Source organism: Larimichthys crocea, unplaced genomic scaffold (genome assembly GCF_000972845.2).
Source record: "Larimichthys crocea isolate SSNF unplaced genomic scaffold, L_crocea_2.0 scaffold239, whole genome shotgun sequence".
NCBI classification, from domain to species: domain Eukaryota; kingdom Metazoa; phylum Chordata; class Actinopteri; family Sciaenidae; genus Larimichthys; species Larimichthys crocea.
The window spans coordinates 402,874-418,112 of NW_020853172.1; the positions used below are offsets into that span (position 1 = coordinate 402,874).

General features: G+C 42.5%; 1 protein-coding gene and 1 long non-coding RNA gene across 3 annotated transcripts in view; both read right to left on the reverse strand.

Annotated features, from left to right (window-relative positions):
* The window catches only part of LOC109138978 (uncharacterized), a 1,752-nt gene extending 1,531 nt beyond the window's left edge, over window positions 1-221 (reverse strand). The window contains exon 1 of one of the 2 annotated variants that reach the window (XR_003461865.1): window positions 146-221. This is a non-coding gene — a long non-coding RNA (uncharacterized LOC109138978). Of the gene's footprint in view, window positions 1-18; window positions 107-145 lie in introns of those variants that run through there. The other variant, XR_003461866.1, reaches the window with a different exon arrangement.
* A 9,969-nt stretch (window positions 222-10,190) lies between these two features.
* LOC113744832 (G-protein coupled receptor 4-like) lies at window positions 10,191-12,928 on the reverse strand. The gene is made up of 3 exons (XM_027275869.1): window positions 12,752-12,928; window positions 12,256-12,446; window positions 10,191-11,122 (listed from the first exon to the last, which is right to left on the reverse strand). Exons 1-3 carry the CDS (start codon window positions 12,926-12,928, stop codon window positions 10,585-10,587), a joined length of 906 nt encoding a protein of 301 aa, XP_027131670.1. The 3' UTR covers window positions 10,191-10,584.
* Between the last annotated feature and the right edge of the window lie 2,311 nt (window positions 12,929-15,239).

The following is a 15,239-nucleotide window of genomic DNA, read 5'->3' on the forward strand; positions in this document are numbered from 1 at the left end:
CCACCTTCACAGTGAAACCTGTTGTTTGAGAGATCAGGTTAAAGGTTTTTTAATATCTACAAACATTGTTTAAGTGATATCACGACAACTGCAAGTGGAAGTTTTTTCTTCTACATAGAAGAAAAAATAATGTCACAAACTTTACCTTTGAAAGCTGCAACACCTGAATGAGTTCACTACACCAGCGTCTGATGTGTCGTCCTCTGCATCCAAACAGCTGCAGTAAATATGCTAAGTGAACATGCAGGAAGTTTCTGATAATATACAGCTCCTCTGATAAGAGGAAGTGACAAACAAGTAGTCAGTCATGAATATGCATTAGTCCCTCCTGCTGTCCAGAGTAAAACACAGTGGAAATATTTCACTCACTTTTGAAATAATTAAATATCATCAAATATCATAATAAGTGATTATTGATACTTCTATCTAATTGAGAGTAGTAGTAGTCGCCTAAACTGAAGGCCTTCCTTTACACCAGTGAGTGTTTTCACAGCCATCGCAGGCAGCAGGTATATCCATCAGACGTCTTTGCGGTCATGTTGCACCAACGTTGCGCAATGCAGATCTGCTGGTTAAACTTTGTGCAACCTGTTAAGTAACTCCTGAAACCCTTTTGCTTATGTTCCATGAAATTTGTCTGTCTGAATAAATATTCTGTACAGTTTCTTCTGTGAAAACCTAAACGATGGTTATGTAATGTCCATCTGTCCAACCACTAATGTGACCACTCATGTATGTAGCAAGGATGGGGTGAGTGTTTGATACTTCAGCGGGACAACCAGTCAGTTCAGAGAGATGGACAGACGGATCTGCACGGCTTGCTCCCCCCACAGCATGAAAATCCTACTCTGCAGTCAGTTACCACGTTGAATAAACGTACAAATGAAACATAATAGTCAATGATGGTGCAGCATTTACAATAGCAATGACACAGAATACCATTGATACACAGTTATACCTGAAGTAGGATGGAGTCCTTATAATTTGAAAAGATGTCTAGTTGTTTAATCCCATGCTGTGTTTTTAAATGGCTTGCTGCTGCCCTCAGGAGTGTTACAGTAACGCAGGAAGGCTGTGCCACAGCCTCTGACCTCAGTTCTTATCAATGAGTTTTAAAACCAGGTTCAGAACAAGGACCACGCAACAAAGTCATCTCATTTCCGTTTCACAGGTACTTAAACACACCTATCCGTTCACTCACACTTTGTTATCGCTTCTTTTTTCTCTCTCTTCATTCAACACAGGAACCACGAGGTTCTCAAGACACACAGCTACAGAGAGACGGTTCCTGACCCAGAGTCTCAGCTCCAGGTTCCATCCAGTCTTCTGGATACCAGTCAACCTCCATCCATCAACAACTCGTTTTCTCCTCCCTGCATCCCTCCTACCTTCGACCCTCATCCCTTCATCTTCGACCCTCATCCCTTCATACCTTCGACCCTCATCCCTCATCCTTCTTCTCTCCACAGGACATCATCCTGGCGCATCCTTTACCATCACTTGCAGTAAAAAGTCTAAACTTAAATCTATATTGACGTGGTCCTTGTTAGTGAATTATAAAAATGTATTCATTCTGGTCCCATCCTGTCCCCATGTGTGCCACAGGAGGCTGAAAATTAGATGTGGGTTTGGCATCTTGTTACACTTGGAGGCACAATGCGGATGCAGGCTGTGACAGGCCCTGGCCCAGGTTAACTGAACCTTCATTAGTCCGGTTTTAATTCAGCAAATGAGTCAAACGCAGACATTCACATTTGTCTATCAACAGATTTTTTATTATTGAATTTCTTTAAATGTTATATAAAGGAGTGTTGTATAAAATTACATTTTATCCACATTACAAAGCACACATCCTAAAAGCTTCTTAATATGTTGTCCCTGTTAAACAACAACAGAAATAAGACAAAATAGATATAATGAGCTCAGTTAATAAAAAATATATTGCAGTTTGCTTCTGTGATTAAAGGATAATAATGATAGACATCAACTAAACAACAAAAGTTGACCAAAACATTTCCCAGCAAGCAGTTCTCCCACAGCAGAGTCAAAGCAATGCTTCCTTTTATCTACAGTTAGGTGTCTGATTGGAAATCGTATCAGTAGATGACAGTATCTGTCTTGTCTCTATTCTTTCTATTTGCCTACATTTCTCCTTCTGTTTTCTCTCCTTTCTCTCTCCCCTCTTTCTCTGCCTACACAGAGCTGACTGTGTGAATGTTGTCATCATTACCTGGTGATCTGCTGATATCATTGCTGTCCATTCTGCAACAACACACAGAGGCCAAAAGCTTTTATGATCCCTTTCCTCATGAACACATACAGGAATAAGTCGGCAAGAGGACTAACCTGAAAGATGCCAGCCGTGACTCAAAGGTAAAGTTTTATTTTGCTTCCTCTGACTGGACCAATGATTTGGGCATGAACAGCAGTGTGTAAATAAGCGCACCAGAACCAAACTCCCACAATTCTTCGTTTTTCATCAGAGGGGACAGTGCTGGCAGACAGAGCTTTGAGGGTCCCACCCAGGAAGAATATGAGCAGTGGAAGGGAAGGAGGAGGTAGACAGCAATATATATTGACCGTATTATAAACGGAGAAATTGAAATGAGGAAAAGACAAGAGGAAAGACCCAGACCAGGACACCAGACCACCACAGAGGTCTTGATGGTTCGTCTGAAGCGGTACCACAGTGGCCAGGCGACGACCAAATACCTGTAATACAAGATGGACACATAGTCTTTGAGGAGCTTCAGAATTATAAAGTAATATAATGATCAGACACAAAGCTACACACATACTGGATAGACAGATAGTTACCTTTCCAGGGCGACACACACCATGAAGCCGACACTGGCCATCAGACTGAAATAGTGAATGATGTTTACAATTTCAGAATCCAATCTCAGCTGGTGGTTCCAGCGATCATGCAGCGAACTGAATGATGTCGGTGATAGAAGGTTGATGACGTAGATCGGAGCAACTTGACCATTTCTCACCTGCGAGGTGAAACATAATGCAAATCATATTTAGAAGAGTGGTGGTGAAAAGAAACATTAAATATGGACTTACATGGACTACCACAGATTTAGAAACAAAAATGAAACAATTAGTCTGTTATTAATGAACACAATGTTTGATTTCTGTAATATGAACAAATAGTGGACGGGAGTTTTTGCTCTGTGTTCATTAAACTTGACCATCAATGAAGTGTAAATAACATACAGGCTGCAGCTAAACTTTTCTGTGTTCTGTTCAGACATTTAAGTGTGTTTGTCTGAATTAACGTCAGTAATGAACTTTATTATCAACACCATCTCCAGCTCCACCTGCTCTGAGCTGCTGCTCTCTCATTATTACATCACTTCATCCTCCTTTTTGTTTCCTGTCAACATGTTTGTTTCCTGATGTGTTAATAACTACGTAAGGATATTTCCAGTAACAGTCTACCAGTTTTTCTCAGGTTGAGTTGATTTATGACAAAGTAACATTTTTTAAACACGATCACGACTTTTTAGTTTGTGATCTTGGTGATCTCAGAGAAATCCCATCACTGAACTGCACCTACTGAGCTCTCCCCACCTGCAGAGTCAATGTGGAGCAATTTGAAATATGAAATGATTCTCTAATGTAAAGGTCATTACAACACTTCACCCCAGCACCTGACGACTAGACACAACCCAGATCAAGATTCTTTACAGACAGACTGTACGACACAAAGAAATAAATAATAAGAAAAAATAAAGACATTTCAGTCATAATGTACATACCTGAGAAAAAGAGCATAGATGGCCACGAGGGTCAAAGGAAGGCCGACACTGATGATTATGTATGTCACCACATTGAAGATGAAGACTGAATGTTCATAATCATCATAGTAGTAGGTGATGTTGCTGTAATCAAAGCTTTCCTCCTGTGAGGTGTTGTTCATGTGTAAATCTGCCATCCTTCACAGTGAAACCTGTTGTTTGAGAGATCAGTTAAAGGTTTTTTAATATCTACAAACTGTTTAAGTGATATCACGACAACTGCAAGTGGAAGTTTTTATCTTCTCTACATAGAAGAAAAAATAATGTCACAAACTTTACCTTTGAAAGCTGCAACACCTGAATGAGTTCACTACCCAGCGTCTGAGTGTCGTCCTCTGCGTCCAAACAGTCTGCAGTAAATATGCTAAGTGATGAATGCAGGAAGTTTCTGATAATCTACAGTCCTCTGATAAGAGGAAGTGACAAACAAGTGTCAGTCATGATATGCATTAGTCCCTCCTGCTGTCCAGAGTAAAACACAGTGGAATATATTTCACTTTAATCGTCTGTTTTTTTGTTTTTTCACTGCAAACGTCCCTCAACATTTCTTCAAGCAGTCAGAACGACAGCAAAATCCACTCGCTGTTACTCGTCGTTTTGTACCAGGCTGTAAACATGTTTAGATTTCAAATACTCATTCAGCTACGTTGCCCAACTCAGACTATTGCTATTTTTATAGATTTTACTTTAATATTATCAGTGTTATGTCATGTTTCTGTGAAAGTGTGGGTGTAGAGCAGCAGAGAAAGATGGAAAGATAAAGTCTTTAATTTCTCTGCTGTGTCTATGTCATGCCTAATGACACAGTATAAAGTATTGTATTGATTCCCAGGAATGAATCCATGGATCACCAGTAGTGGAGACATGTGAGAAAAAAAACTATTTCTGTGCTACAGCCACCTTTCTTAATTGGTTTTGCATTTGTAACATGCCGTGTTCAGGCAGTCTGTGTATAGGTATAGACGGGCGACATCCTTGGTCTGCAACTCTTTATTAACCCTTTCATTCCCGTATCTTACATACATATATCCTGTCGTCTCTCTATAGTTCCCTACCCAACGGTACACATCTGCTTCACTACATCTCCCTCTTTAGTCAGCTGTCAGACATCAAAATAACTTTTGTTTTTACCATCTTTGTAAATGAACTTGAACAGTCAACATACAACTGAGCATTAATCATAAGTACCCAGCATTACTTTTCTCTTCCTCTCGTTTTTGTTTTCTTCAACAGCCACATAACATCTTCTGTGAACAGATATATCCTGGTTACACCTGTATGGGAAACCTAACCTTTTTTTCCATTATAAAAACACAAACATGGAACATAGCTTCCTTATCTAGGGGTTGGGTAGACTACCGGTCCCTGAGCTGTGCAGGGTTTATTCTGCCCCGTGAAGCGAACCACAGTTTCTAACTAGTTTACAAATCTAGTCTTTTTGGTGGTCTTATGGTCCGATGCGGTCTACTCTTACTTGGAGTCTCTGGAATGACCTGATGTGAGACCGGTTTTCCTGAGACTTCCTGAGGGCAGGTCTATGTTGTAAGACCTGGGTGTCTCAGCTGGACACACTAACAGTCCCTGTTTTTTGTGTTCTTCACCCAGACCTTTTGCCTGGTCTGAGCTCTTGTCTTGTCTTTGTGTTGTCTTTTGTTGAACCAAGAGGCCTGTTTTCCTTTAAGTCCTGATCCTTCCTTTGAAAAGCCCGAAGGTCCGGCCATCCAGGTTGTAGTTTCTTTTGACTGACAGGCAGGGGTGTCCTGATGTTACGCCCCATTAGCAGCTGTGCCGGGACGAGCCGTGTGACAAGGGAGTGGCCCTGTAAGCCATAAGAGCTTGTGTGGATCCTCCCCCTTTTAGGAGAGACTTCACCGTCCTCATCGCCTCTCGGCCTCCCGTTACTTTGAGCGTAGAGGGGCTGCTGGTTGTATGTGTGAAATCATAGTTCTGGCAAAGGCCGCAAACTCCACTGCAGAAGACCTGGGGGGCCATTGTCTGTGACAACGGTCTCTGGGACCCCGTGCGGGAAAAAATTGATTTCAGCTTTCCTGTCACATGGGCTGTGGTGGTAGAGGTAAGGTTAGCCACTTCGATATAGTAGTCAAAAACCACGGGTACATTGCATTGTCCCACTGGAACAGGTTGCTGCCACACGCTGCCATGGCCTGTCTGGCAACTGAGTTGTCAGCAGCGGCTTTGCATTGTGAGCCTCACGTGCCAGGTGGCAACACACTTTGTGATTCCTTGGTGACCCTCATGTAGTTTGTTGAGCATTTCCTCTTGCATTGTTACTGGGATGCCTAACCTGCGTCTTTCATCAGTAGTCCGTCTACCACCAGCAGTTATGTTGATACTGCCAGTAGAGATGCAGTTGTGGTGGAAGAGCTTTTCTGCTCGAGGCCAACCTGTTTGCACCATGTTTTTCAGTCTTTTGCAGACGTCATCTGCACCCGTGCTGGTTCTGATCTGCACCAGCCTCTGTTTCTGATGCTGGCAAGTGCTCCATTATTAAGTTGACAGACGTACACACATCCTCTTCCAACAGCTTTTCGTCTGGTGTGGCGGGGTTTGAATTGGTGCCCTGGACAGTGATCCGCCGTGATCAATTCTTTCCAGGCACATGTTAATCCTGTATGTGAAGCGAAGCAGTCGCAGTCTGAACCTCAGAATGCGAGTGGCAAGTCATCCAATGTCTGCTTCCTAGCAGAGAGATAAGAGGCTTGTGGTCAGTCTGTATCAAAAGTCTTTTCAATCAGTAAGTCTGAAAAACGCTCACATGCCCAGGTTAGCGCGAGCGCTTCTTTTCGATCTGAGCGTATCGACGCTCTGTGTCCGTCATGCTGCCGTTATATAAAGGCATGCCGCCATTCCCAGACTGTTGCTTCTGAGACAAAACCTCCCCGAGCCAAAGGAGGAAGCATCAGCTGCAACTATGTCTCTCTGTGCAGGCAGTACTGTGCCGCACTGGGGAAACCGTTTCCTTACGCAGCCTGTCAATGCTCTTTGCTGTTGCAACTACCCCAGACCATCTGTGTCTGTCTGAGCAGGTCTCGCAGTGGCTGTGTGAGCTCTGCGTATACGAGGAGAGAACTTCCCCCTTTGGGCGTGGGCATGTTGTATTCGCCTTAATCTTTCCCCGCTCATTGTCCCCTGTGCTGACAGTGGCCCAGGAAGTTGACCTTGTCCACTGCAAACTGACATTGTCCCGTTATTGAGTGTCAGGGCCCTCTGCCTGTAGCCATGCCAACACCCTGTGCAGCCTAATTAACTAGAAAATATACGTCATAACATTTCTTTGGAATTTCTTGAAAAAAGAAAAACTCTAAACTCATCGGGGTTTTCAGCTAAATGTATTCCTGCCACGTCACACAAGCACGCAGTGTCACTCTTACTTGATACATTGCGCAACAGATCTGAGCCTGATCTGTCCTCTGAGGACACAGTTTTGTACACGTCAGGCAAACATTGGCAGAGGTTCTGTGTGTCGCAGAATTAAAGAAGCAACAGAAGTAAAGATAAGTTCAATATGTGTAGATATCTATTACAATGAGGCTGAACTGATACTTTAAAAAGAAATCTATTCAAACAAAGTTCAACAGACTTTCACAATGATTCTGTTTTCAATCATCACCTTGTAAAAAATGTTTATTAACTTTGAATCAAAGAAGAGAAAAAGCAAAAGATGACTTCAGTTGTAGCCGGTTAAAAGATCATCAAGCTTTAATAAAAACAATAAATTTAATTGCACAACAACCCAGCGTCCTCCGACAGATCGTGAGAGATTGTTGCTGCGGAGAACCAAATGTTTCTGGCAGGAAGCTGCACTCGATAAGCTCAACACTCTCAAGAAGTTACTCAATACTGAATTAGGTATTTATATTCTATTTTAATGTTTGATTCAGTCATTTTTGTACACGTAACTTCTGAAGTGTTTCTAGTTTACAAAGTCTGACTTTTAGTTTCATGTTCATGTTGTTAGGTTGAACGTTTTAGAGGACCCAGAGTGCAAACAACAGCCAAAGACCAAGATCAGTAGAAAGGTTATTGAAACACACAAGAACTGTTCAATACATGCTCTGAGTCACAGCTTCCTAAAAACTAACATGCAACCACTGACAGCAAAAATATGAAATGAAGATGAACAAATAATATGCAGCAAAACAAAAGCAGCTTTGGATAGATGTACGTTCAGATAACTGAGAAAAACGGAACAAGAAATGAAATTTAAAGAGAGACCAAAGAAGAAAAAGTCCTAAAGAGTTTTTAAGATGCTCTCCCGTTAAAGAAACAGACAACAGTCCAGAAAAAGATTTTGGTGGCTATAATGACTCAGTTAATCAAAACATAATATAATAATGATAGACATCAACTTAAGCTGACAAAATAATAAGAAACATATTTATTTACATGTGTTGAAGCCTTCACCGTGTAACCACAACAAGTTGACCAAAAACATTTCCCAGTCAACCAGTTCTCCCAGCAGATAAAGCAATGCTTCCTTTTATCACAGTTAGGTGTCTGATTGGAAATCGTCTTGTGCAAAGAGTAAGACTCAACCTCACTGGGTGTTTCAACAAAATGCTTCCTGTCACACCCAGTAACTGTGAGTGTGTGATATTCACTTGGTACATTATGCAATACAGCTGATCTATCTTTGAGGAAACCATTTGTATGCATTTCTGTTTCACTTAAAAGTAAGTTGACGTTTTAGACCAAATGCAGCACTGCATTTGAGTTGGATGCTGCATTTCGCCTGTCGCAGGGGGTGCCGGTGAAACGGTGGAGATGCACCAGGTTCAACTTTAATTCTGGAATTCAGCTTTTAGTTTTGTTTCTTCAATGACTGTCATGTTACAGCTCCTCTGATAAGAGGAAGTGACAAACAAGTAGTCAGTCATGAATATGCATTAGTCCCTCCTGCTGTCCAGAGTAAAACACAGTGGAAATATTTCACTTTTTGAAATAATTAAATATCATCAAATATCAATAATAAGTGATTATTGATACTTCTATCTAATATGAGAGTAGTAGTAGTCGCCTAAACTGAAGGCCTTCCCTTTACACCAGTGAGTGTTTTCACAGCCATCTGCAGGCAGCAGGTATCTATCCATCAGACGTCTTTGCGGTCATGTTGCACCAACGTTGCGCAATGCAGATCTGCTGGTTAAACTTTGTGCAACCTGTTAAGTAACTCCTGAAACCCTTTTGCTTATGTTCACATGAAATTTGTCTGTCTGAATAAATATTCTGTACAGTTTCTTCTGTGAAAACCTAAACGATGGTTATGTAATGTCCATCTGTCCAACCACTAATGTGACCACTCATGTATGTGCAAGAGGATGGGGCGAGTGTTTGATACTTCAGCGGGACAACCAGTCAGTTCAGAGAGATGGACAGACGGATCTGCACGGCTTGCTCCCTCCACAGCATGAAAATCCTACTCTGCAGTCAGTTACCACGTTGAATAAACGTACAAATGAAACAATAATCAGTCAAATGATGGTGCAGCTTTTACAATAGCAATGACACAGAATACCATTGATACACAGTTATACCTGAAGTAGGATGGAGTCCTTATAATTTGAAAAGATGTCTAGTTGTTTAATCCCATGCTGTGTTTTAAATGGTCTTCTGCTGCTGCCCTCAGGAGTGTTACAGTAACAGCAGGAAGGCTGCTGCCACAGCCTCTGACCTCAGTTCTTATCAATGAAGTTTTAAAACCAGGTTCAGGAACAAGGACCACGCAACAAAGTCATCTCATTTCCGTTTCACAGGTACTTAAACACACCTTATCCGTTCACTCACACTTTGTTATCGCTCTCTTTTTTCTCTCTCTTTCATTCAAACACAGGAACCACGAGGCTCTAAGACACACAGCCGCAGAGAGACGGTTCCCGACCCAGAGTCTCAGCTCCCAGGTTCCATCCAGTCTTCTGGATACCAGTCAACCTCCATCCATCAACAACCCTGTATTTCTCCTCCCTGCATCCCTCCATACCTTCGACCCTCATCCCTTCATACCTTCGACCCTCATCCCTCATCCCTTCTTCTCTCCCACAGGACATCATCTCGGCGCATCCTTTACCATCACTTGCAGTAAAAAGTCTAAACTTAAATCTATATTGACGTGGTCCTTGTTAGTGAATGTATAATAATGTATTCATTCTGGTCCCATCCTGTCCCCATGTGTGCCACAGGAGGCTGAAAATGAGATGTGGGTTTGGCATCTTGTTACACTTGGAGGCACAATGCGGATGCAGGCTGTGACAGGCCCTGGCCCAGGTTAACTGAACCTTCATTAGTCCGGTTTTAATTCAGCAAGTGAGTCAAACGCAGACATTCACATTTGTCTATCAACATATTTTTTATTATTGAATTTCTTTAAAATGTTATATAAAGGAGTGTTGTATAAAATTACATTTTATCCACATTACAAAGCACACATCCTAAAAGCTTCTTAATATGTTGTCCCTGTTAAACAACAACAGAAATAAGACAAAATGATAGATATAATGAGCTCAGTTAATAAAAAAAAATATGCAGTTTGCTTCTGTGATTAAAGGATAATAATGATAGACATCAACTTACAACTAACAAAAGTTGACCAAAACATTTCCCAGCAACCAGAGTCAAAGCAATGCTTCCTTTTATCTACAGTTAGGTGTCTGATTGGAAATCGTATCAGTAGATGACAGTATCTGTCTTGTCTCTATTCTTTCTATTTGCCTACATTTCTCCTTCAGTTTTCTCTCCTTTCTCTCTCTCCCTCTTTCTCTGCCTACACAGAGCTGACTGTGTAAATACTGTCATCATTTCCTGATGATTTGCCAACATCATTGCTGTCCATTCTGCAACAACACACAGAGGCCAAAAGCTTGTCTATGATCCCTTTCCTCATGAACACATACAGGAATAAGTCTGCAAGAGGACTCAACTTAACAAACATGTCAGACAGGCTGCGGAGGATAAAGTTATTTCTTCCTTCGTCTGAAAGTAACCAAATCAACCTGGGCATGAACAGCAGTGTGTAAATAAGCAGCACCAGAACCAAAACTCCCACAATTCTTCGTTTTTCATCAGAGGGGATACGGCAGGCAGACAGAGCTTTGAGGGTCCCACCCAGGAAGAATATGAGCAGTGGGAAGGGAAGGAGAAGGACAACAGCAGAGACAGTTGGATACACCTTTTTATCAAACCAGAAATAGAAAGTGAGGAACAAGACAAGAGCAAAGATCCAGACCGCGACACAGACCACCACAGAGGTCTTGATGGTTCGTCTGAAGCGGTACCACAGTGGCCAGGCAACGACCAAATACCTGTAATACAAGATGGACACATAGTCTTTGAGGAGCTTCAGAATTATAAAGTAATATAATGATAATAATAAACTATATACATAGACATGAAAAGGTCAGCTAAAGGCCCTTTTATAAAAGTTTTGGAGCCCTGACTCTAAAGGCTCTGTCACCTTTATCTATTTGGACCGTGGAAAAAACAGGAATGACACACCTTAGGAGCTCAGGGAGTTTTGGTCACACATGCACAAAAAAGGTATCAAAATGACGGCAGGTCGGCTGGGAATGGTGTGCTGTGACTTTTCTAAGCGTTTCGGCAAACGGTTTAGCAAAAAAATCGCCAGAAACCACGGCAAAATCTCCAGTGGGTGCGTATTGGTAGAACGTTCGAGGGCTTGAGTGAATGACATCATCGCTAGAGTGGAGAGGGAATAAAAAAGTAAATTTGCAAATGGCTGTCGTGGCCAGAAATGTCACTCTACAGAAATAATTCATACATAGAAACGTAGGAAAATTTGTGGGCTACGCAGCGATATCACTGCTGAAGCAGTCAGACTTATAGTTCTGGCGGGAGACGCACTGAAGCACCAGGATCACCCACTGACAGCCCAATCTACTCCCATGTAAACTGGAGAGCAGAAATTTCCCAAAGGAGCACGGGGCACCTGTTCTTTCTCTCTCTCCCCAGGTCACATTTTTTAACTTCAGCCACTGAAATTCTGCATTCACATGGTCGACAAGATGAGGATGCTCACGGTCTTTTCGTCTTTTTGATACGACCTACCGTTTGGCATCGGCCAGTGGCTCAAACGGGTTCATTTAGAGATTTTCTGTGTCTCTCAGCAGTCACTCACACAGACAGAGCACAGCTGCAGTTAATTGCTCTGACCTGCAGCTGACCCTGGTTGCTTGGCAACCTCAAGCCTGCCTTTGAACTTTATTGAAGTCTCTGTGCTGCTGCAGTGTCAATAATAATGTATGGGTCAGGCACACTCAACATTTATTTACAAGTTTTCTACTTCCTTTCATGATCTCCTTGACAGACAACGGAGACTCTGCAACTACATACCTAGTTAGGGTTATATCTTGGTCTATATATGATGTAATGATCAGACACAGAAGCTATACACATACTCTGATAGACAGATAGTTACCTTTCCAGGGCGACACACACCATGAAGAAAATACTGGCTGCCACAGCAAAACGGTGAAATAAATATACAATTCCATTTCCCATCGTCCAATTCTTGAGTGATGCCACCTTCACAATCAAGCAGCAGAGCTGAATGAGGTCGGTGATGAGAAGGTTGATGACGTAGATCGGAGCAACATGGTCATTTCTCACCTGCAGGAAAACATTGGTAAAAGTGAACAAGCAGTTGTAAACATGTTCTGAACTCCACCTCCTCCCAAATATTTCTTCTTGCAGTCAGAGACATTTATGCATTTTTCATCAAACTCTCATTTGTGCTGTCAGAAATATCAGATATGACACACTGGCCAGTCACTGCAGTAACAAGACTAAGGAGCCCAAGCCTCCTGACGACTAGACCACAACCCAGATCAAGATTCTTTACAGACAGACTGTACGACACAAAGAAATAAATAATAATAAAAGAAATAAAGACATTTCAGTCATAATGTACATACCAGAGAATAAAGAGCATAGATGGCCACGAGGGTCAAAGGAAGGCCGATACCAATGATTATGTATTCCACCACATTCATGATGAACATAACATGTTCAAAATTATCATTGTTAGAGGTGATGTTGCTGTAATCAGAGCTGTTGTTCTGTGAGGTGCTGTTGATGTAGAAATCTTCCATCCTTCTCAGTGAAACCTGTTGTTTGAGAGCTCAGGTTAAAGACGAACAGAAATCTGTTTTTCTGCTTCAGTATCCTGACATGACTACATATATCCAGCTCCACCTGCTCTGAGCTGCTGCTCTCTCATTATCACATCACTTCATCTCCTTTTTGTTTCCTGTAATATTTCAATTTTCATCACTGAGCTGCAACTACTGAGCTCTGCCTTTGGAGGGCGATATCTGCAAACTCAATGAACACAGCAGCACACGTTTGCATTCACCATGTCCTCATTCAGTCTGACACTAAGGGTGTGGACAAATAGTCTGTCTGTCTGTCTGTCTGTCTGTCTGTCTGTCTGTCTGTCTCTCTCTCTTTTCACCTCCACCTGTTACTCTTCAGCTGCATCTTTACAATAAAGATTCAAAAAGCCCCCAAAAATATCTTTAAAAAAAAGGAAGCACTGAAGCACATTTCTTTAACATTTAAAACGTTCGAACAGCTCTCATCACAGTAATGAAAAAACCCAAATAAAATCAAACATAATGGGATTAATCACAGTATTCTGTACAGCCCAAACTGTCTGCTTGTTATAGTTTGCATATTCATTTCCATGACTGTTTGCACTTATTCTATCTTTTTAAAATAATTTCTGCACATAAGAAAAAAGTGATTTCACAAAATGTACCTCTTGCAGGAGTCCACACCTGAATGAAGTCCCTGAAGGTCCGATGTGTTGTCCTCTGCATCCAAACAGTCTGCAGCAAATAAGTGATGACAGGCAGAGGTTCCTGTTTATCTACACCTGCTCTTCTAAATATGATATTAAAAATGTGGCACAGTGCATGTGCGCCCAACAGAGTTGATATTTAAAAGAGGAAACTACATACTTCCTTTTGTGGAGTTTCTAATGCTTAAATAACTAGGTGACATTTGTATTTTGGCTTTGGAACAAACGGAGCATGCCTGTAGTCTCTATGTTACTATGTAAGTTATAAAGTAAGCCACTTAACAACTTACAGTGGACCGCAGCGGCATGAGGTGGTAGAGGTTTAGGTGAGTTTATGAAGTACAGGAAGTAGAAAAGCTTTTTGATGATGAGGTTTCACATTTGAAAGCTGCAAGAGATCAGTGACTCGATGAGAGTTTCCTGTGGCAGGTATGTCCGTATTCTCGGCACAAAGTCAAATGTGTTCTCAGTGTGTGTTGGACTCCACCAAGAATGTCTGTTTGTGACATTCAGCGCAGGGCCTCCAGGTGCAGCTGGGGTGAGAAGGGTGTCCAGTTTGGGAACCTCAGCATTGCATATCTGTTTTTTCGCAGATGATGTGGTTCTGTTGGCTTCAGACTTTGACCTTCAACACGCACTGGGTCAATTTGCAGCTGAGTTTGATGCAGCTAGGATGAGAGTCAGCACCTCCAAATCTGAGGCCTCTACTAGAAAATGGCAGAATGCTCCCTCCGGGTTGGGAGTGAGTTCCTGGCCCAGGCGAAGCAGTTCACGTATCTCAGAACCATGTTCATGAGTTATGGGACAATAGAGCGTGAGATGGACCAATGGGTTGGTAAGGCGTCTGTAGTACTGCAGATGCTGCAGATGCTGCATACCACTGTGGGGAAGAAGGAGCTGAGTCAGAAGGCTCGGAGGAGGAGAACCCAGGGCAGACCCAGAACCTGCTGGAGGGATCACATAGTCCATCTAGCTCGTGAACACCTCAGGATTCGTCAGAAGGAACTAGAATGTGTTGCTGGTATGAGGGACGTCTGGAACACCCTGCTAAACCTGCTGACCAACCCAAATGAATGGATGGATGGATTGATGGATGGATGGATGGATGGATGGATGGATGGATGGATGGATGGATGGATGGATGGACGGATGGATGGATGGATGGATGGATGGATGGATGGATCGACGGATGGACGATGGATGGATGGATGGATGGATGGACGGCTGGACGGCTGGATGGATGGATGGATGGATGAAAGGATGGATAGATGGATGGATGGATGGATGGACGGACGGATGGATGGATGGATGGATGGATCGACGGATGGACAGATGGATGGATGGATGGATGGACGGCTGGATGGATGGATGGATGGATGGATGGATGGATGGACGGACGGATGGATGGATGGATGGACGGATGGATGGATGGATCGACGGATGGACGGATGGATGGATGGATGGATGGATGGATGGACGGCTGGATGGATGGACGGATGGATAGACGGATGGATGGATGGATGGATGGATGGATGGATGGACGAATGGATGGATGGATGGATGGATGGATGGATGGATGGATGGATGGATGGATGGATGGA

What these genes read in the sequence shown, in the direction of transcription:
- LOC113744832 (XM_027275869.1), bottom strand. Translation starts at nt 12,928, where the DNA reads ATGGAAGATTTCTACATCAACAGCACCTCACAGAACAACAGCTCTGAT. An exon ending in TCTATGCTCTTTATTCTCTG is followed by an intron (nt 12,447 to 12,751) that starts GTATGTACATTA and finishes GTTTTCCTGCAG; the next exon opens with GTGAGAAATGACCATGTTGC. An exon ending in GTGTGTGTCGCCCTGGAAAG is followed by an intron (nt 11,123 to 12,255) that starts GTAACTATCTGT and finishes CTTGTATTACAG; the next exon opens with GTATTTGGTCGTTGCCTGGC.